This window comes from Eubalaena glacialis, chromosome 15 (genome assembly GCF_028564815.1).
Source record: "Eubalaena glacialis isolate mEubGla1 chromosome 15, mEubGla1.1.hap2.+ XY, whole genome shotgun sequence".
In the NCBI taxonomy this organism is placed as follows: Eukaryota; Metazoa; Chordata; class Mammalia; order Artiodactyla; family Balaenidae; genus Eubalaena; species Eubalaena glacialis.
Window position 1 is genome coordinate 93,480,781 of NC_083730.1, and position 21,243 is coordinate 93,502,023.

General features: G+C 64.8%; 1 protein-coding gene across 9 annotated transcripts in view; it reads left to right on the forward strand.

Moving 5' to 3' along the window:
• The first annotated feature begins 258 nt into the window (after positions 1-258).
• FBRSL1 (fibrosin like 1) overlaps positions 259-21,243 on the forward strand; it is an 88,352-nt gene continuing 67,367 nt past the window's right edge. For 8 of the 9 annotated variants that reach the window (XM_061168938.1, XM_061168944.1, XM_061168939.1 and 5 more), the window contains exons 1-2: positions 259-668; positions 16,355-16,555. In XM_061168938.1, coding sequence (XP_061024921.1) covers positions 390-668; positions 16,355-16,555 — 480 coding nt within the window. In that variant the 5' untranslated portion in view covers positions 259-389. Of the gene's footprint in view, positions 669-16,354; positions 16,556-17,390; positions 20,085-21,243 lie in introns of those variants that run through there. The other variant, XM_061168945.1, reaches the window with a different exon arrangement.

Consider the following 21,243-nt stretch of genomic DNA (forward strand, 5'->3'; position numbering starts at 1 on the left):
CGCTCGGGGCGCCGCTGCCACCGCCGCCTCACGAGCCCGGGCGCCTCAGCCCCGGTCCGCGCCCCGCCCGCCCACCGGGCCTCCGCCCAGCCTTCGCCCGCCGCCAGCCGCCCGCCGCCAGTCGCGCATGGGGCGTGCCCCCGGGGCCGCGGCCGAGGGCCGCTGAGCGCCGGCCGCCCCGCCGATGCGCGCGGCCTCCCGCGCCGAGGCGCCCAGGCCGCGCCGGGCCCGGGGCTGAGGCCACCCGCGCGGCATGTCTGGCCCGGCCCGCCGCCCGCCGCCGCCCACGGCCGGAGTCCGCGCGGTCCGCACCGAGCCCGGCGGTGCCGCGTAGCGCAGCGGCAGCGGAGCGGGAGCCCGACGGCGCGGCCGCAAGGTCACCGCGCGCCATGGAGGCCAAGGTCCGCCAGAGCCGGCGCTCGCGCGCGCAGCGGGACCGCGGCCGGCGCCGGGAGGCGGCCCGCGACGCCCGCGACCAGAGCGCGTCGTCGGGGGACGAGCCCGAGCCCGGGCCCGGCAAGGAGAACACGGGCCTGCCCCGCGCGCCCCCGCCCCGCGCCGCCGCCGCGCGCCCCCCGCGCCGCCGCCGCCGCGAGTCCAGCTCGCAGGAGGAAGAGGTCATCGATGGCTTCGCCATCGCCAGCTTCAGCACGCTGGAGGCCTTGGAGGTAGGTGGGCCCCCGCGAGCGTGCTGCCGCGGGGTCGCGAGCGGGAAGCCCCTGGGGCATGGGCAAACCCACCCCTTAGGGCTCCCCGGGCTGCGTGGGCCCCGCGCGCCCGGCGGGTTGCTCCTGGAGGACCCGGCAACCTGCGTTGGGTGCAGGTGTGTTTGTGTCTTGAGGTGCTGGGGAGAAAAATCTCTAAATTACACTGTCCGAACTGGGGGCCGTTTAGCTACGCAGCCGGTCTTTTTTCAGTTGTGTTTCTGTTGCCAAAATATCACTTGATTCGGTTCAGGATGTGCTAGGGAGGTGGACACTGCTGGACTTGGTGGAGGCCGTGATAAAATGGATACATGGGGAATTCCTCCTGTTCCTCTCCTCCTCCTTGAGGTTTCTGTTCAGACGGGGAGAGGGAGGGTCATGTTTTATCCCCCTCTCTGCGACCGTTGTTTGCTGCGTGGTTAATAGGATGGCAAAAAAATATCGTTTGTCTGGTTGAGTTATCATGGACAGTATCTGTTGAGCAAATGCTTCCCTTCTCGCCTGGAACCAAGTGAGTGGAGAAGGAAATGGACGCTGTCAGAGTTGGCAAGTGGACCGGTTGGGAGCTGCTGTCTCCTAGAACTGGCCTGGGTAGGAATGCCGCCTGGCCGCGGAGTCCCGTGAGCCGCAGCCAGCTGGCCTGCCCCTCCACCCTCCAGGGGCCCCAGGCAGCACTTACTTTGGGGGACCGGCACCCGCTGGGTTTGGGGCCCCAGGGGCCGCTCAGTTAACAGCTCCCCTTTTCCTGGGGGTTGGGGGCCAGTGGCCTAGGACTCACCGGTCGCAGAGGCTGAGCTTTGGGGGAAGGGAAGCCCCCACAGTTCAGGTCTCTGCAATGAGCCCCCTCCCAGGGGTGCCCCGGGTCCGTAGAGAGCCTCAGGGTCGGGTGCTGGCAGCCAGGGAAAGGTGGCCCAGGGACAGGTTTGCCCCTTCTTGTCTGGGCACATGGATGCACAGAGGTGGGGCACCTGTGTCAGAGCTTGTGCTAACACAGAGCCCCAGGATCGTCTGTTGTGCACATCTGGGGGGCCTGAGATGGCTCCTGGGCCTAGGGGTCCTCAGCGAACGCGCTTTGGTGGGGTGTGGTGGCACGTGCCTTGGCTCCGTTCTGGGCAGGGGAGGTCCCAGGGCTGAGTTTTCTGCCTTTGTACAAGCCGAGTCCTGCCCTGCGGCCTCTGAGAGGGGATACACCACCCACCTTCCAGGTGTGTAACCGCTCTGCCCCGTGGGGAAAAGACAAAACCCCTACTGCGGCCTCCAAGGCCCTGCGTCCCATCAGCTGGCCTGTGCCACCTGACATCCTCTCACACCAGCATATCAGCCCCTTTCAGGTTTTGCCTCAGGGCCTCCGTACTTGCTGTTCCCTCTGCCTGGGTTGTTTGGCGCCTTCATGTCTCAGGCGCAAATGTCACTCTGAGAGGCCCTCTCCGGGCATGGCCTGAAGCAGCATGCCTTTCCCCCCAGCTGTCCATCTCCCCGTTTTATTTCACAGACTTTCTTTGCTGTCAGTTACCACTCTTTCCGAAGCTGTCTGCTCTGTTGTGACGCTCTCCCCGCCAGAACTTGTAGCTGAAAGAGAGCAGGCCCCATGTCTGTGTGTGTGTGTCCCCTGCGGGGTCCTAGTGCCCCATACGTGTTTGTGGAATGAACCAGTGAGAGGAGAAACTGAGGTTCAGGAAAGCTGTGCCCAGGGTCCCTCAGCGCACCTGCTGGGCCCACACGCTGCCTGCAGTGGCTCTGGCTGCACCCCTTCTGCATCGGGCCGGAAAGTGCGGCCTCGGCTCTAGGGGACTTCTGCAGGCTCAGACCAGCCCCGGCCGGGTCATAGTGAGACTGAGCTTGCTTTCTGCTTGGCATTCACGCGGCCGCATCACCGCGGGGCCACTCCATGCACCTTTCTCTGCCCTGCTGGGCCAGGGAGGAGTCTGCCTGCCTTGGAAAGTACGGGACTTCTGGACGAGTCATAACTCCTAGATCAGCCCCTCTTGTTTGGCCTCATTTCTTGCTAAAGTGTAGTGGTTTTCCCCCAGAGCTCAGATAGTTGATAACGAGACTGATAGTGACAGCTGGCACTCAGCAAATGAGTGCGCTCTACCAGGTGCTGTTCTGAGGCCTGCTTGTCCCCACGGCACAGATGGGGACACTGAGGCCCGGCACCGTGAGCGTAGAGGCCTCAGCCTGCCTGGTCTCAGAGCTCTGCCAAGCCCTTGGGAGTCCGTCTTGGCCTCCATGCGGACACAGGCTGCCACCCCTGGAGCATAACCTAATGTTAGGTGTAGCCCTGCTCCGGAGGTGGGACCTGTGCGCGGTGCCAGTGTCCCTCGAGTCCTCCTTGCCTTTGTCCTGGGGATGCAGGCCCCTCCCCCTCTCTGCCCGGCGAAGGCCTTCCCGCCCCCTGCGTCCCGGGCAGGTCCCAGGCACCCTCACCCTCTACCTTGTGTACCTGAGTGTGCCCCTGAGGGAGGACAAGACCGATCCCTGCCTCTGGGGCAGCCGAGAGGATCGCCGGCCGCCTCCGTCAGGTGCTGTGGACACAGCAGGAGCTCCACAACGTGGCAGTGATGTTGTCGGCTGAGGGCAGCACCTGCTTTGGCCTGGCTCAGGATGTGTCCACAGTCCTGGGGATAGAGTTGTCTCCTGGGATCCTGGGTCGGGCGGCTGGAGTCCAGCGTCTGCGCTGAGGGTGTGCAGAGGCCACAGTCTGGGCAGGGGGTCACACAGCTGAGCCCTGGTCCCCATCGGCTTTCTGAGTCTCCATCTATCCGTGTGGGGGCAGTGAGCAGGTAGCAGTGGGACAGCGGTCTTGTGGTTTGGGCAGGACAGGGGCTCTTTCTTCTGTTCTCACTGAGCAGGGACATTTGGGACAGACTGATGGACAGCCCTTGCTGTCCCTCTGGTTCCTGTGATGTCTCCACCTCCCGGTGTGTTGACCAGAGGTGATGGGAAGGCCCTTGGGGGCAGGCCAGAGCAGCACTGTGGTTCTCTCCCCAGGTCCTCTCAACCTTTCTTCCCTGTGGCAAATCTGCCCTCCGACCGCAGGGCAGGTTGTGCGGGCCCCGAGGTCTCCCGAGAGGTCGCCTCGCAGGCAGTCAGGACGTGCCCAGCAGACCTACTGTGCGCCTCCCGGGGCTTTCCCTCAGGGCCGCCAGCCCTTGCCCTCAGCTCCGTCTCTGCAGGTCTGGAGGGAAAGCATTTGCCGCTTTCCCTCAGGGCCGCCAGCCCTTGCCCTCAGCTCCGTCTCTGCAGGTCTGGAGAGAAAGCATTTGCCGCTAGAGCCACTCTTCTGGTTAGGCATCCATGTGATTCTTTGTTAATTTGCTTTTCGAACAGCAAAATACTTTTACGTGCTTCAGAAGTCAAGCTTTATGACAAGGTATATTTTGAAAAAAGTCAGCTCCAAACTCAGCCTCCTTCAGTGATCACTCTTGCCAGCCCCTGGCCTTTCCAGAGCATGTTGTGCAGCTGTAACCACGCTTTCAGTCTTGTGTCTCCTTTTTTGCAGCAGGAAAAGGTTATTTACCACATCTGTACACACGTCTGGGAGGTGTGTACCCGGGAATAGAGATGGAAAGGAAAAGACCCCACATTTTAGCTGTGGTCGCAGGTGACTTCCTTTCTCTAATTCTGTTTCCTACACGCTGACCAACACGTGTTACTCTCATGAGCACAAAGCAGACCCCGAGGCCGCACGTGAGCTGCTGCACGTGGAGTCGTGCCTGCTCCACACCACGCGGGGGCTGCCCAGGGGCTTGCTGTGCATTTCCCCTGAAAACAGCGGCGCTCTTCCAGCTTGGGATGCGAGCCTCACGCCCGCTGAGGGGTGGGTTCCGGTCTGGACCTGGCCCCGTGGCGGGTCGGGGAGTCGGTGAGGGGTGCCGAGGAGGCTCAGTGGTGGCAGTCTGTCTGCGAGCCGGGTTCAGCGGCCCACGGGGGCGGAGAGCACGTGGTCTGTGCCGGCTCTGGGTGCTCAGGGCCAGGAGTGTAGGGAGCTGGGGTGTAGTCCCCGCGGCCCATGGACGGAAGCCCATGCTGTTGGTGTGCCTGGGGGGCCACGTGTCCAGCCCAGCCCTCTGACGCGGAAGCAGGGCTGAGACCATGCAGATGATTGGGCTCTGTGAGGAGAGCCAGCAGCCAGAGAAGCCTTCAGCTTGGAGAGCGTCTGAGCCTCCAGGCCAGAGCACCTCCTCCAGGCTGCCTTGTAGTCTTCAGATGGGGAAACTGAGGCTGGGCCGGGGGACAAGTCCTCGCCCAGGATCTGCCCGCCACAGTCCCAGTCCGCAGATGGGAAGAGGCAGAGGGTGGTCCTGCGCGACATCGAAGGGGCAGCCTTTCCCGGGCTGCAGGAGCAACATTGTGGCCCGGGCCGGCTGTCCCACCTCTAGGGAAGGGCCGTCCCCTCTGAGCACCGTGGGGATCGACCAGACTGCGGAGCCTGAGGCTGCACCAGGCTGGGAGGGCTCAGCTGCGTCCCCCCCGTCACCACGTATCCATCGCGGGCAGTAGGATCACAGGGCAGACACTCAGAGGTGACACCCAGCGTGGAGGCAGCTGCAGTCCTGACGGACGGTCAGCTCATTGCCCTCGCCTGCCCCTGAGCACAGGTGAGGGTCTTGAGCCCCATGCGGGGGGCCAGGGCCATCTCCTGCGCTCCGGCACGCTGGCCCACTCCCCTGCTCCCATGGCTGGGGCTTGCGCGCACAGCACTTGTGGCCCCTGGGCCTTGGTTTCCCTGTGTGTCCCACCCACACTGTGAAGGCCGGCGGGGGGCTGACGACAGGAAAGGTGGCGGACGTCCGTCTCCCCACTGCCACCCTCTCCCGGGCGCCTGGAGGCTGTGCTGCGCCTGGGGCAGAGCGTCGTGGACCCCCGCGGCCTGCAGCCTCCCCTTCCCACAAGCTGAGTTTGCCCCAGTGGCGCGGCCCGGGAGCAGCTGTAGCCCGCTTTCCCTTTGCCCCGCCCTGGCTTCTGGGCAGTGTGCGCATGTCTGTGCCGCGGAGGGCTGGGGGGCCGGGTACGCGTGTCAGGCGGGCAGAGTCGGCCTTCTGTAGGAGCGACGCTGGCGCCTGGAAACCACCTCTACCGTGGGCGTGGGGTCACTGCGAGCTGGGGGCCGCCAGAGTGACAACAGTGGCACGCAGTGAGACACCCGCTGGGGGACACCACCGTCCTGGCCTTGACCCGTGTGGTTTCACGTGCTCTGCGCGGAGCCCTGGGAGCGGGGAGCCATGGTCACGGGGGCCCTGTGCAGATGGGGAGACTGAAGCATTGGTCTGGCCTGTGCCACTCACCTGGGGCAGGAGTCCAGAGCTGGTCAGGGGCAGGGCCCAGGTGCCTGTTGTGGTCTTGCTGCCCAGGCCGTGCTGCCCGCCGGCCCGCACTCCTCTGCCGAGAGCCCCTTTCTGCCTCCTTGGTGACCGGCGTACCTGCTGGCCCTGGTGCCCTGAGGACGCGTCCCCGGGTGCAGTCTCGTGAGGCCCCTGGGCAGCCGGGCCGCCTCCCAGTCTGAGGTTTTCAGCACCGTGGGTTGCGTAGCTGAGCCGTGGCCTCCCTCATCCAGCCCTGGCAGCCCTTCTCTCCTGGACTGCTGCTCGGAACGGTCTCTCGTCGCTCTCGCTCCTTGGGACCCAGGCAGTGGTGGCCCCGAGGCAGGCGAAGGCAGGCTCGCATGAGGCTGCCGGGCCTCTGGCAGCGACCGCTGGCCACCAGGGAGGGCTCTGACCCGTCCTTCTCTCCTGACTCATTGAGCATCGATAAGCAGTGGCCATGCCCCGAGCCGGCTGCGGGCTTGGCTCCAGGCAGATAGGTGACTAGACTCGCGGGAGGCTGGGGGGAGGTCACGGGCTGTCGTGACAGTGTCCGCTGTGCAGGCCAGGCGGCTGCTGGGCGGGAGCCGGCACGGGTGGGGCTCTCGGGTGGAGAGGCCTGGGGAAGGTGGGTGAGGCGCTCGGCGGCTGGGGTGAGTGTGGGGACGTGGGTGGTCGCTGGGGTCACCTGAGGTGCTTTCTCCCTCGGGAGCTGGAATCTGACGCCTGCACGGAGTCGAGTGCTTTGGGGACTTGGGGCAAATGTATTTGACTGCAATTGGGTGTGGAGAACCTTCCAGTGCCCTGGTTTCCCACGTTAGTCCTGGAAGGAAAACGCACTGCGCTACTCCCTTCGTTCAGCTCACCGGGACTCTGTGTGAGTGTGGCGGGAGAGCTGATGGGATCCTGGTGCGCGCGGAATGTGTGTGAGGGCAGGGACTGCCGGGCCACACCCTGTCCTGGGGAAGCGTCTCAGTGGCCCCGGCTCTGCTCCTTCCTTGGAGCAGCCGTCTGGGGCGGTCGCTGCCCTCTGGACGCTGCACAGAGCAGCACACGCTGACCGGCCGCAGGTGCCTGCAGGTCCCAGACAAGGGAGGGTTCTCTGGTGAGAGCTTAGCGTCAGCCGGTGGCTGTGGGGAGCAGAGGCACACGTGTGGCCCTGGCAGGGGGCCGCCACTCATACACCATTGGCAGGGAGGAGTGGGAGACCCGAGTCCGGCCCGATCCGTGGTGATGCCGAAAGTCACGGAAATAGGAGCGATGGCAGTCGGGGCCTCGGCTCACTTCATCCTCCTAGCAGCCCTTGCAGTGGGTGCTTGCTGTTCCATTGTATAGACGAGAAAACTGAGGCATGGGGGTTAAGTCACTTTTTGAGTCTACATGGCTGGCAAGTGGCAGAGCGGGATGGGAACCAGTCACAGGGTGTGGGTCTGTGCTGCACCTTGGGGGCTGGGGGTGGAGGCCATGTGACCAGAGAGCGGCAGGGCTCCCACGTGTCCAGCCTGGGCTTCACCTTTCTGGCGTAGGGCTGCGTGTCTGGCCACCCTGCCTTTCCTGTCCTTGGGAGGGAGGGTCCTCACAGTTTCACGCTGAGTCAAGAGTTGACCCTATGGGGATCAGGTTCCTGGTGGGTCCTCCAGACCAGCTTCCATGGGAGCTCCAGCCCTGCGTGGCCATCAGCCACGTCCTGAATCCTCTCCCCTGGCCCTGTCCCACTGGTCGCCCCCAATCTGACGTATTGTGCCACCTCGGGTGCCTGGCAGCTGCCACCCTCCCTGCAAGTACTCTGCAGCCTTGGGTGGGGTGTTCTTGTGGCCCCAGGGGTCCCGCCTCTCTGTATGAGCCAGTCCCCACAGGGACCGTGGGTCTGCCACGACCCCATCACTCAGCTGACCTCACACACCACAACTGTCCCTTCTGCCCCCCAGCCCTGGACCCACGTGCTGGTCCTCAGACCCTGGCAGGCCCCTGGCCAATGCTTTTCCCATGTGCTGCCTGGCCTGCCCTCAGCCCTGGCTCCGCCTGCGGCCCCAGTGAGGATTTGTCAGACAGGAATGCTCATAGACTCGTCTGGATACAGCCAGTGGCCCCTGGCTCCGGAGATCACATCTCTGCCTGGCCCAGATCCCCTAGGGGTCCCCTGTCTGTCATCTGTGGAATGAACCCATGTTCCCCTCGAGGCCTGGCCCTGCCCATCTCCTCACCACGGTCCCAGCACCCAGGAACGTCTGCCTTGGGGCCTTTGCCCACCTCTCGCCATCACCCAGGAGCAAGTTCAGGATGCTTCCTCCAAGGCCCTCCCCGCCAGCTGAGGTGGCCAGTGAAGCTAGTGAGTGTCTCCCTCTCCTCACGTGTGGCCCCTGGCAGCCCTGTGCCTGCTCCGGGTCTCAATTTCCTCGTCTAGGGAGTGACAAGGTGGAAGTACCTGCCACGTGGTCCTGCGCCCTCCCCATCTCCTCTTCGAGGCCCTTCTCTGAGCTTGTTTCTCTTCGTGCCCCACCCGGATGGAAGGCAGGCACGAGGTGCTTCAGCAGCAGCGGCCCCGGCCCCCGCAGCTTCCCCTGCCGGGCCAGGCAGGCCTCGGCAGCAGCTGTGCAGGTTCCGGGGCCGAGGGGGAGCTCCCAGGGCCACTAGCGTGAGAGCAGCTGTGGCAGTCGTGGGCGAGTGCGGGATGCGCTGTCTGGGCGTGGAGGGACCGGCGGTCATGCCGAGAGGGGCCTGGACAGACTGACCTCGCAACGTCACTGTCAGGACAGTGGCTGTGACCGTAAATCCCAGTCGAGTGCGGGGCAGAGGGTGGCCCAGGCCATCGGCCAGGGTCGCGGTGGGGGACCCACACATGGACGTGGTCTTGGGTGGCAGCTCAAGCGGATCCACAGGGCGCAGACCTGGGCAGGCAGCCGCCTTCTTCCACCAGGCGTCGTCTGGCTTGTCTTCAGCAATGGGGTAGGTCTGTGTTTGGTTTCCAGGTGACTCTTCTCTGTCCCGGCACACGGCGGGGGCTCACTGGATGTGTGAAGGGGTGGGTACAGGGCCTGGGAGGGGCGTCCCTCCCGGAGGCGCTCCCCACTGGCGTGCAGGGGGCTGGCGCTCGGGAAGCACTCCAGATGCCGTGGTCGTCCTGCTGGAGGCCCGGCTCCTGACTCCTGGCTCCCTGACCGTCTGCCATCCAGCCGTGCCGGCCTCACCAGGTGTTCAGTGCCTGGTGCCCACTGTGGGCGGGTGCTCGGGGCAGGGCACTGAGGAGGAGCGCAGCGGGCCAGCGGGAAACGGACCCAGAGGGACCAGGATGCAATGAGTCAGGTTTCGGAAGCTTCTGGAGCAGCTGAGGTGTCAGTGAGGCCTTCAGGAAATGGTCCTCAAGGGTCAGGTGACTCTCAGGCAGGATGACTTGCCTGGGGGGTTGGCGCACTGGGCGTGGGATTGAGGAGAAGATGGGCAGCGGTGCCTGTGCGGTGTGAGTGTGACTTAGGCGGTGGACGGGTCAGGGAGGACAGTTCTGTCCCAGCAGCGTAGCTGGAGGGGGTGACTGGACCTGGTCCCCACGCCAGAGTTGGGACAGCCGGGCCAGCTCCCAGTTCAGCGTTCAAGCCCGGAGAGAGGTCAGCGGCAGGTGCTGGAGGTGTCCCCGGCCTTCCTGCACCTGGAGCAGGGCCCGGGGTGGGGGTCAGGCCAGGCAGAGGGACCTTCCCACCCCTCCATCCTGGCCCCCAGCCCACTGTGTGGGCAGGGAGGGGCTCTGGCGAAGGCTGTCTAAATGATGGAAGATGCTGTCGTCGTGGTTCACAGGGCTTCCCCAGTTTCTCTAGGACTTCCCTGATTTTGGCACTGAAGTCCCATGTCGTCGCCAGAACCTTCTTAGTCCCAGGTAGGCATGGAGAGTTGGTCACTTGGGGGTGTCGGGCACCAGTTGCTGGTGGGTGGTGCAGAAGCTGCCTCCTGTCTGGCCAGGGGGAAGGGGAGGGGGTTCCCGCCTGGGGAGAGACCCTGCGCTAAGCCACGTGCTCCCCCGACCACAGGAAAGGAGCATCTGCACGTTGCGTTTCTGAGGAGTGGGGAGGTGGGGCGGGGCATGGGGGCTGCGGTTTTACCCTGGGTGGGGTAAGGGGAGTTTGAGCCAGAACTTGCAGGTGAGGGGGAGTGAGCCACGTGGGTGCCAGGGCAGAGGGAACAGCCGCGCCAAGGCCCTGAGGCAGACGTGCTCTGAAGGGCGTCCAGGTCGGGGGATGACAGCCTGCCCGGTGAGCCATGGGCGAGGCTCTGAAGGTAGAGTGGGTGGGGCCGCACTCAGACTGGACGTGGGTGGGATGTGGCGTGAGCTCCTGGAACCATGGAGAGCAGGTGCCTGAACCATGAGTCGGGAGGGCTGCTGGGGCCCTCAGGTCCAGAGGTTCTGGGAGAAGGCAACCTCTGCCACCCGCAGCCTCCTGGCACCTTACGGGGACGGGTCTCCAGGCCTGGCCCTGTCCCAGGGTGACATGGACATCCCACAAAGCCTCTCTCCGGGAAGTGGAGCGACAGGTGGGGTGGGGGGCAGTGGTGAGGGCTCAGGTGGGCCATCTGCCTTCTTGCCCCCGGGGGCGAGAGTTGCCCAAGTTTGGTGACGAGGGGTGAGCTCCATGGGCTGGAGCCCAGGTACTGGGGAGCAGACCCCAGCGTGGTTTGCAGAGTAGAGGGGCCCCCGCCTGGTCAGAGGGGTGTGGCCACGCTTTTGCCTGCAGGGTCTGGGGGCCTGAAAGGGCCTGATTCAGGTGGGAGCAGGCAGCCTCAGCCCCCGGTGAGGGGAATCGTTCCAAGTCTGTGTTTACTAGTTGTCATTGCTTTTATCTCTCCGCGGTCGGTTTACAGAAGCGAGTTAGAAATCGTATCGGTGCTGCATAGTAATCGTGTTTAGGGGAGCTACAGGTGGTCACGTAAAATCGCTGCAGGAACATCTAGTCTGATTTCACAGCAACATGCACACCGCCGCCCCCGTGGTCCGGGAGGGTCAGAGGGCCTGGCTACTGCGGGGGGCTTCGCTGCAGGGCCATTGCCTCAGGTCCCAGGGGTTGTCACCGCCGTGCCTGGCAGTGCCTGCTCTGGAGGGTCCCCTGCATGCGGGCGTGGGTGCTGGGGTCTGTGTGGCTGCATCTGCCCATCTGTCCCTGTGTGCTCACAGGTGTGACTGCACGGGCAGATCTGGAGGGGATGGTGCCCCGAGGCTCTGTGCTGATGAGGCCCTGCCTGGACACCCCCCTTGGGTTTCCCCGCTTGCAGCCGGACACCCTCTGGTGATGGCAAGAGCTGGCCACTTCCGGGGGACATGACCCCAGACCCTGGAGCACTGACGTTCGTCCTGGCTCACCCTGAATTGTCGCAGCCTTGGCGGTACCTCAGTTTCCCCATTTGTACTCGGGAGCACTCGTAGCACCAACTTTGTGGGCTCGCAGTGTGGCTCAGAAGTGTGGCTGTGGGTAAAACCCCCGCACGCCTCAGCTTCGCTCTTCCCTGCAGGCCTGGGCACAGCTGCCGCGCCAGTCTACAGATGAGGAAACTGAGGCCAGTGAGGGCAGAACTCTGGCACTGCGTGTGCCCAAGCATGGCTGAGCCTTCAAAACGGGCCCAGACGCACCCCCCCACGGGTCTGGCGTCACAGGTGAGGGCAGCCCCAGCCTTGGGCACCAAGCTCAGGCCTGGCTCGTGCTCACCAGCAGTGCGGTACAGAACAGAAGCCCAGGGAGCTCTGCGGTCGTTCTCATGGCAGTGACTCAGTGTAGGAGCGGCTGCATCTGGACCCTGGTAAGCCCTGATCCAGAGAAATCCTTCTGAGATGGCGATTTTCCTTCCAGGAGAGGAAACTGGCAGGGCCGTTGGCTTAGAGTTCATCCTCTCGAACCTTCAGGCGGGAAACACTATGGGCCTCTCTTGGAGCTGGGACGTGTGCAGCACGAGGCCTCCTGCCTGCGGAAGCCAGGAGAGAGCCCGTGGTCCTGCCGTCCCCTCCGTCTGCACAAGGCCCACGCCTGGTGCACCTCAGCCCAGCCAAGGCAGGTGGCTTTCCTGCTCCCCCAACTCTTCCAGATGCAGGAGGTCCTGCCCTGGGCCCCAACTGCCGCTGTGGGCTGTGGCCAGCATGGAGCTGGACTGAGTGCAGGCCAGGGGAGAGGCACTGGTGTTTCAAAGATTCTGACAATCTAGTTGTTTCTAACGAAAGACAACAATGCCAAAAACAGGTTTACAGATGTGACGAGTTAGAACAGTCTGTGGTTAACAGATGCGTCCTTTTTACCACATGAACGATGCGGTGGCCGGATGTGTCTGGAGAGATGACCTAGAATTTTCCTGAGGCCCTTCCAGAACCTGTGGAGGGGCCGAGGTGGGCCCCGGAGCGCGGCAGGGGCGGGTCTGTCTGAGGTGCTCACCACGTAAGTCAGCACCACGCTTGCTTCGCTGCACGTCTGCCCTTCCCTGTCCTTCTTCTTTGTTCACAAATGCTTGTTAGAAAGACAGGTCCCAGGTGACCCCTGGGGCAGGCTGCCCCTGGAGATTCATGGTTAGTAGTGGACACGTTCTCTGTGTTTGCTCAGACGCGCCACGGGCAGCCCTGTTCTGTTCCAGGGCTCAGACATGAGAGCTCAGAGGTTATCCCGCGGGCTAGAAGCAGTCTTTGTGACTTTAGCCAGGTAGGTCAAAAGTGGCCTCGGGCGGCCCTAGAAAGACCCTGAGGAGGGTTCTTGCTCCCTTCCTGCCCTGTAAAGGCGAGGCTCACCCCGCAGTGACGCGGGACATGCGCATCTCGGGACCAGGTCGCACGGGGGCAGGATGGTTAGTTAGTTACTCTTTCCGGAAGGAGGTGGCCCATGGGGAGAGATAACTTGCCACTTTCTGTGGCGATGAGAAGGTCAAGGTGGCCCACGGTAGGGGGGCTCCGAGGTGTGGGAGTCGAGAGGCCCGTTGTCAGGGCAGGCTTGGGCCCAGGGCCTGACCAGCACGGCCGCAGCCCAGAGACTCGCGTCCTGCCCGGGGCCCCAGGGTCTCCAGGGTCCCGGGTGTGCGGGGCGGGGCTGCATCAAAGCCCCGCCTCCCCGTGCCTGCGGGGCCCCTCAGGTGGCACCTGCCGGGCCAGCCGTGCCAGCCTGGCCCCAGACGGGAGGGCGTGTGGACGGGGCTGCGTTTCCACCACAGACTGAGTGCGGCAGGCGTCCTCTGCATGCGGGCGGGCCTCGTCCTGTCTGCTGAAGGCCGTGTGGAACCAAAAGGCCCGCCGTGCCCCGAGGAAGACGGGGCTCCTGCCTGACGGCCTTTCCTCCGCCTCCCGTGGCCCTCTGGGGTCACGAGGCCGCCCGCAGCGGGTCTCGGGACGTCGGCCTGCACGGTCGTGCCGCCGCCTCCTTCTAATCGAGCTTCGCCTGCGCACGCACGCCGGGGGTCTGTTTCTCTGGAGGGCCCTGACTGACGCACCCCTTACAGCGTGGTGCCTGGGGACTTGCCCTGTGTCTTCCCTGGGGCCTCTGACCGCAGCCTGCTGGGCCCACCCTCTGCACCACGATGGGGCTGGGGGGAGGTGGGCACCCACGGGTGGGCAGTGAGGCTCTGAGGCAACGGAGCTGCAGGCTGGCACCCCGTGGTCAGGAGGTGGCGTCCAGGCTGGACAGGTAGGGACTCTGGGGGCCTCGCTGCTCTCCAGGGCCTGTGTGGCAGCAGCCTGTTAGCAGGGAGACCCTTGTGCCCTGGGTGACCAGGAACATCGCTGGGCCTCTCTGGGCCTCGGCCTCTGTCTATGGGGGATGACATTCACGTGTCACGGGCGCACCAGGAGTCCATGCGTATTAAGTCCTTTGCGTGTGGAAAGCGAGCCGTCTTCACCAGTGCTTCCTTGCCGCCGGAGGGGCAGCCTCAGCGTTCTTCGCCAGGGAAGCCCTGGCCGTATGCTGGGCCGGCTGCTGACCAGTAGAGCCTCCCTCCTGGCATCACCGTCCTGAGGAGACGGGCACCAGAGAGGGAGCATGGAACTCCTCGTCACCTCAGGGACTTGGCACTGGCTGCTCCCTGAGGGAGGCTCCCTGGGCTCTGACCAAGGGTCCTCCCCGAGCATCTCTGAAGCGGCTCCTTCCTTTCCGCTTCCCTGCCCGTGTCACCCTCCTGCCTTTTTGGGTGTCATGACAACTCGCCTGTTGGGCCAGTTCCCTCCCGATTTGGTCCCAGGTGCCTGGTGCCAAGCTAGCGTAGAGTCGGCACTCACTGCCAGTTTAATGAGTTGGCCTGTGGGCAGGGCAGGCGCTGGGAAGTCCTGGGGTCAGCACGGGCTCTGTCGGCAGGGCGTGAGGGAGAGCGACCCCCTCGGGCTGAGATGAGCTGGTGCCCTTGGGGGTTCCGGCAGTGGCCCCGGAAGTGTAGATGACCTGTGGGTGTCCCTGGGGTCTGATAGCCCAGAGTGTGAGGAGGGGGAAGGGTCAGTCCTGCATCCAGGACGTTGGGGTCCCACCTGCTGCTCAGGCGGAAGCCTGTGGAACTTTGGGCAGATCCACGTGTGGTGGGAGCGCTTCTGCGTGGAAGGGTGTGTGACCTCACAGATGCACCAGGACGAGCGCCCTGCCTGCGGCCTCACGGTTCTGCTGACCTTTAGGAGCCCCCACTGGCACACCATCCCTCCCTCTCTTCCCGCTTGACGCTGAGTCAACCCCTGAGTTGACACTGGGGACAGGGCAGGGATGCAGGGCGTGCAGGAAGGTGAGTACGCCAGCCCTTGGTGTGGGGTCAGAGGTCAAGGGGTGCCACATGCCCCCTCTTGAGAGGCCATGGATGGCCCTTCCCTCCCCAGATCCTGCTTGAGCCGCAGGTCTTTGGGCCTGGGAGAGGGGAGGGAGCTGCTGCTGCCGCCTTGTGCAGCCACGACTGTGTGCAGCCGCCGCGGGGGGGTGGTCAGTCAGCCTGCGATTGGACGTGGCTGCTCCCAGGCCGGGCCACGGGCCACACCAGGCGGGGCAGCTGGGGGGCTTCCGTGCCTGGAGGGGCAGCTCCAGTCTGGCTGACCTCATTGGCACTCCTCTCGAATTCTGGGCGTTGTGGGCCCCCTTCACTGGACGGGAGGAGGGGCGTGGGGAGTCGCCTTCAGGTAGCTGCTGGCTCCAGGTCAGAGGACCCCGCGCGGCAAGCACAGCACATCCCTTTCCCTGCTGCCGGTCCAGAGGACATTTCCTGGGGGGCCGTGAGGGTGTCACCTGGGATAAGTCACCATTGCCCTCATTCAGGCTTTCCTCTTTCCCTCGTTCTTGGGCAGATGCTTTCGGAACCTTCTGGGTCCCTTGTTGGCATTTCCTTACCTCTCTCTTCAGCAGCCCAGTGGCGCTGGCGCTGCCCCTGGTTCCCCATGGACCCAAGCAAGAGGCCGGTGGGTGCCCCTTGCCTCTTCACCACCAGTGAATGCCAGCATCTCTGGGCACATTGGCAGAGCTGCAGGTGGGGGTGGGTCGAGGCCCCCTTTGCCCAGTAGGAACTGTGCAGGCAGTGCAGAGGCCCAGCCGCCCATGGGGAAGGGAGACCACGCTGCCGTTGTCGGCATCATTTTAGCACGTGCTTATTACACACCCACTGTGTGTCAGGCCCGGCTCCAGGCACTGGGCACAGCTGTGAGCAAGGCGGGCCCAGGTCCCTGCTCTAGGGATGACATCTGGGGTCGCTGAAGCTCTGCACACCTGGCTGACATGGAGACTGCTTTCCCAAGACAGGCTCCCATTGGGTCAGGATGCCAGTTGGGCATCCTGGAGTTGGGCTGATAAACCCACGGGTGGCTCAGGACCAGGGGATGGGGCAGCTGGAGTTGCAGCATCTTTGCCTATGGCCAGCTACTGCGGTGATGGCCCTCAGCCCAGGGCTCACCCTGGTCTCAGACCAGGGATCCAGAGGGCACCCCCGGGATGGGCCATGCCTCCTGAAGGCCAGCACAGCTGCCGGTCTCAGCAGCTGCTTCCTGCTGAGCTTGGGTGAGGCCTCGCGCTGGGCCAAGGATCAGGGCCCCACGTTACTGGCTGGGCTCCCCGGGAAACTCACCCCAGTCACCCTCCCCCAACCCCCAGTCCTGACAGGCCCACCCACGCTCATCAGACCCGTCTGCCCCCACCATTCATCCATCTCCCTTCATTCCCCCTCGTGCGGCCCTCCCAGGACGGGAGGCTCCTTCCCCAGGTGTGGCAGCCTGACAGCCCACTGTTGAGGGTGTGGCAGGGAGTGGCACCTCCAGGTAGGTGCTGTCACATGCCCAGGGCCCCACCTTTGGCACAACGTAGTCTCTCATGGTGTCACTGGTGGGATAACACTTGGAATCGTGTCACCGCCGATTAACTGGCTTTGTCCTTCCTCACCCCACAGAAGGACATGGCCCTGAAGCCACACGAGCGGAAGGAGAAGTGGGAACGTCGCCTTGTCAAGAAGCCCCGTGAGTCAGAAAACTGCCCGTCTGCAGAGCCTGGTGAGAACGGGCGGCCCCTGGAGGCAGGCAGCTCCGAGCAGGACCTGGAGCCCACCTGCGACCGAGGGGAGAAGAAGGCCCCGCTGCAGCCCGCCAAGCAGGTGAGCGCTGGGCCCTCCCACTCCGAATCAAGGGCTCCCGGGCGGCCTGGGGGCCACAGCAGCACCTGGACACCACCCATCGGCATCTGGGCCTGCCTGGCAACGTGCTCCATCATTGTCGGGTGTGGGATTAGGGGCACACGTGGATTGGGGCCGGGGGCAGCGGCCTGCTGGAAGTCTGAGGGTTCTGAGCGGAGGCAGGAGACACCCCGGGGCGGGGGGGGCAAACCAGGCCAGGAACCCAGGAACTGGGGGCAGGGGGTGCTTGGCTCGGGCAGGGCTGAAGGGCGCACCCGCGGATAGGCTGGCCCCGTTTCCCCATTGCGTCTGTCAGGCTCCGCCGACTGTGGGGTGTCCAGCGTGTCTGTAACGCGTGGGGACCAGGCTCATCGCTGGGTGCTCTCCACGTGCTAAACTTACGCGAAACGCGGTGGATCTGCGAGACAGGGAGGGAGTCACGTCAGTTGTGGTTGGTGGACCAGGTGCAAGGAGCAGCCCCGCTGGGAGCGGGCCCTCGGTGGGAGGAGCCATCCTTGCTGTCACCCAGAGCTCAGCTGGCATGGGGCAGGGAGACTGGGGCCAGGGGCTTTCTCCCAGAGTACAGGGTTCTGTCCTAGGTGTCGGCTCAGCACTACAGCTGTTTTCCTCTCCAGGGACTCACTGGTTTGCGCCTTCTTTTCAGAGAGGGGTTTTTCTTGGTGTTTCACACTCCACTTTCAACTCCCTTGGGGATTGGAATGCTGGTGAGGGGGCAGCATGTCTCAGGGGCCTGGGCTGGATGGGGGGTCTACAGGCACACCTGCCCAGGTGGACACGTGCTCTTTCTTCCATGCAGGTGTGCTCCCCAGAAGGGGGGCCGCTCCCAGCCAACCACTGGGACCAGAACGGCCCGGCCCAGCGCCAGCAGCAGCTCCAGCCCAGCCAGCCCCAGGGGTCACTCCCAGCCCCGTGTCAGCGCTGCCAGCCCCGTCGGGCTCTCCCGGACCCTGGGCAGCCCTTCCAGCCCCAGCGGCCACTCCCGGGTCAGCGCAGCTGGCCCCAGCGGTCACTTCTGGGCCCAAGACAGCCCAGCCAGCCCCGGCGGTCACTTCTGGGTCCAGGTCAGCCCTGCCGGCCCCAGCAGCTGCTTCCAGCCCCAGATCAGCCCTGCCGGCCCCAGCGGTCACTCCCGGCTCAGCCCCGCCAGCCGCGTTGGGCACTCCTAGCCCCCAGGCAGCGCTGCCGGCGCCTGCGCTCCCTCCTGGCCCCGTGGCAGCGCTGCCGGCCCCTGCGGTCCATCCTGGCCCCGTGTCACCTCTGTCGACCCCTGCGGTCCATCCTGGCCCCATGGCACCGCTGCCGGCCCCTGCGGTCTGTCCTGGCCCCATGCCACCTCTGTCGGTCCCTGCTGGCCCTCTGGCACCGCTGCTGGCCCACGCGGTCGTGGATGGGCCCGTGTGTCCGTGGCCAGCCCAGCAGGGCATCCTCAGGACAGCGGTGCCGGCCACTTCGGTCACTGCTAGCCCAGTGCCAGCGGTGCCAGCCCCCGCAGTCACTCCTCATGCTGCGTCCACGTCGCCGGCCCACCAGCTCACTCTCAAGCCAGTGCTGCTGCCCCCGGCGGGTGTCCCTAGCCCCGTGCCAGCCCCGAAGGTCCCTCCTGGGCCAGCCCAGCCGCCCCCGGCGGTCACTCCTGGGCCTCAGTCAGCCCCAGCAATTAGTCGAAACGCCAGAGCAGCCTGGCCCCCCCAAGCCTTCACTGTTGGGCCCTGGACAGCCGTGCCAGCAAAAGCGGCCACTCATGGACCCAGAACAGCCTCACCCGCCCAAGCGGCCACTCTTGGGCCCAGAACAGCCGTGCCGACGAAAGCGGCCACTTCTGGGCCCGAAACAGCCCTGCCAGCCCCTGCGGTCACTTCTGGGTCCGAGCCAGCCCTGCCAGCCCCAGCCATTACTCCCCATACCTGAGCGCCCGTCACTCCTGGGCCGGCCAGCCCCACCCCGTCGGCCTCTCCTGGGGCCCCCGAGCCAGCCACGGCAGTCCCTGCTGGACCTGGTCCGGGCCCATCAGCCCCAGCTCTCCCTCCTGGCCCCGGGCCAACCCTGCCGGCCCCTGAGGTCACGACGGACTCGATCCTCCACCCCTGCAGTGGCCCGCCAGGCCCCATCTGTGAGCCCTGGAGCCTGACGCCCGTTTTCCCAGACCACCCCAGGTGTGGCTATGCTGGGCCGGGCCAAGGCCCCCTCAGCCTGTGGCCCGAGATGTGTTGTCAGACTGGCCGGAGGCCTTCTCCGGACAGGCCGGGCCGTTTGCGGCTGGAGGCTGAGGCTCAGCAGAGACAGGAGCCCCTGCAGGGCCACCACCGAGCTGAGGCCCCCCACGCCGGGAAGAGAGGAGAGGACCACAGCGCCTTCCCACCTCCCACCAGGCTGGCCCCCGCCGTGCCCGCTGCTTTGTGACGTGCACGCCCCCGGGAGAGAGCACACAGCCACCCCCAAGGGCTCAGGCTTGTGGGGTGGGGGGGGTCCTTTAGCATCTGTCTGTGCCTCTAAAGTGCCCACAGGTCCTTGAATGTTGGACTTCCGTGCCCGGGTGTGCTGCCCAGCCAGTGTGTGAGTTTGTGTGTGCATATACGCGGCGTGTGGTCTGCAAGTGTCTGCGTGTGCGTGGAGTGTGTGCGTGTGTGATTTTGGGGGGCGTGCCGGCTGTAGGCCTTGCCCTCCTTGGGCCCCACCCCATCTGGCCAGTGTGCATTCCCGCCCCCCCCAGGCAGAATGTGGGCACAACCAGAGCCAGGCCTGAGGTCCTGCTGCTTCCCTCCGCAAAGGGTGATGTTTGTCCAGCTCTAGAGCCCTGTGCCTGTGGAGAGGGGACACGAGGGATGCTCAGGGCTGTCTGTGGTTGAGTAGCAGCTGCTGCTGAGACCAGAGGCTCCCCGTCAGGACTCCTCTTCCACCCCAGTGACAGCACTGAAGCCGGGGGCAGTCTCCTGTCCACCCCCCAGCTGTGGGCCAAGAAAGCCTGCGGGGCCCGAGGCCATTCCCACAGTGTCCCCTCCCAGCATCCCACTCGTCCCCTACAGCTTTCCGGTGCCTGGCCCCCTAGGACGTCCCCTATCAGGACCGACCTCACACTACAAAACTTTCTCTGCTGCCCCCCACTCCCACCCGACCCGCACCTGCGCTCAAGGGTCCCCACCCCTTGCCCCTGACCTCTGGCTCAGGGCAGCCCCACGCTAGTGCTCCTGGAGTCCTGGGCACAAGGTGGGAGAGCAGCGTCGGCCACCAGGGGTGCCCTGGCCAGGCTCCCACTCAGTGCTCTGTGCGCCCAGTCTCATCCGGCTGTGACAGCCACCTCTAATACCGACCCGGTTCATGGAGGCCACGGAGGTGCCCCCCGGTTTCCAGACCCGAGCCTTCCTCCTTGCTTGGTCATGAGGGCCCTGGCCCTCCGGGGGTCCTGACACCTAGAGCAGAGCCTACAGATACCTGGTCTCCCTCCCAGAAACATGGGGCTTATTTTTCTGATTAAAGAAAATAAAAAGTGCTGTGCCATTATTTTTATAACAGCATCAGTGTTTGTAATTTAACAAAGTATGTGTCGTGCGGGAAGTGATTTACTCCGACAAGTGGTTTTCTGCACATCTGGACTCGCCTGTCGTTCATTCCATTCCGGCTGAGCTGCGGGAGAGCAGCCAGGGGAGGGGGCGCCTGGCCTGGACCTGGCTCACTGCGTCACATGGTGTGGGCCTGGGGGGACTCAGCTGGCCATAATCACCCTCCAGGCCTCCCTGGCAGCCTCCTTGATGGACCGGCTCCACCTGTCCTGTTTTGGAGCCCCGGCTCTGGAAGGGGTCTTTTTCTAGATGCCACTGAAGGCGCTTCTGAGGTCTTGTCGTTGACCCTTCACGTTCGTTCCCACTGTTCCCTGTCGTCATGCACTGAGGGTGGCAAGGCTTCAGGCCACCCCCTCCCTCCCACTGCCCTGACCTCCCAACCCGAGGGGCAGCGTGGGCATCGCTGCACCGCCCACGCCCCCGGCCCCGTGCTCTTGTCTGGGCGTGGCACGGGCAGGCCAGGACTGGACGGGTGCAGCTGCTGCCTTTCTAGGCCTTTCTGCTCTGGGCATGTTGGCTGCAGTGCTTAGGTGCCACTTAGTGGGGGAGACAGGACTGTCAGGGCACCGTCTCTGATGGCAGAAGGGGGGTGGGGAAGAGGGCTGAGCCCACAGGGACACCATGGGTGGGGGCACCCTCCTTCTTCCCCTCCGGAAGGGCCCCGGCCGTGGGGGAGCTCTGTGGTGACTGGGGTGGGGCTGTTCCCTGCGTGATCGCTGCTGAGGAAGGGGCTTGGCTTCCGCCTGAACCTGCAGGGGCCCTCTAACCCCTACGGGGCTCCGCACGGCCGCGGCTGGCCTCAGGTTCAAAGTGCTGGGACCCTGAGGGGTGTGCACTTGGCGAGGCACCCGCTGGCCACGGAGGGGACTGGGCTGCGTGTGTCGTGTCCTGGGGGACCTGTGTTGCCATGAGAAAATATAGGTCCAGTGTGGCCAGATCTTTGTTTCTGCGAACAACTGGAAACCTGGGTTTTTCTGTGGATTCAGTGATTTTTGAAACTTTGGTGGCTAATTCTAATTTGATGACTCACTTTTTTGGCCAAAGGACACAGCTGTGTGGGCTCTGCATGGCCTGGTGGCAGAGATTGGGGCC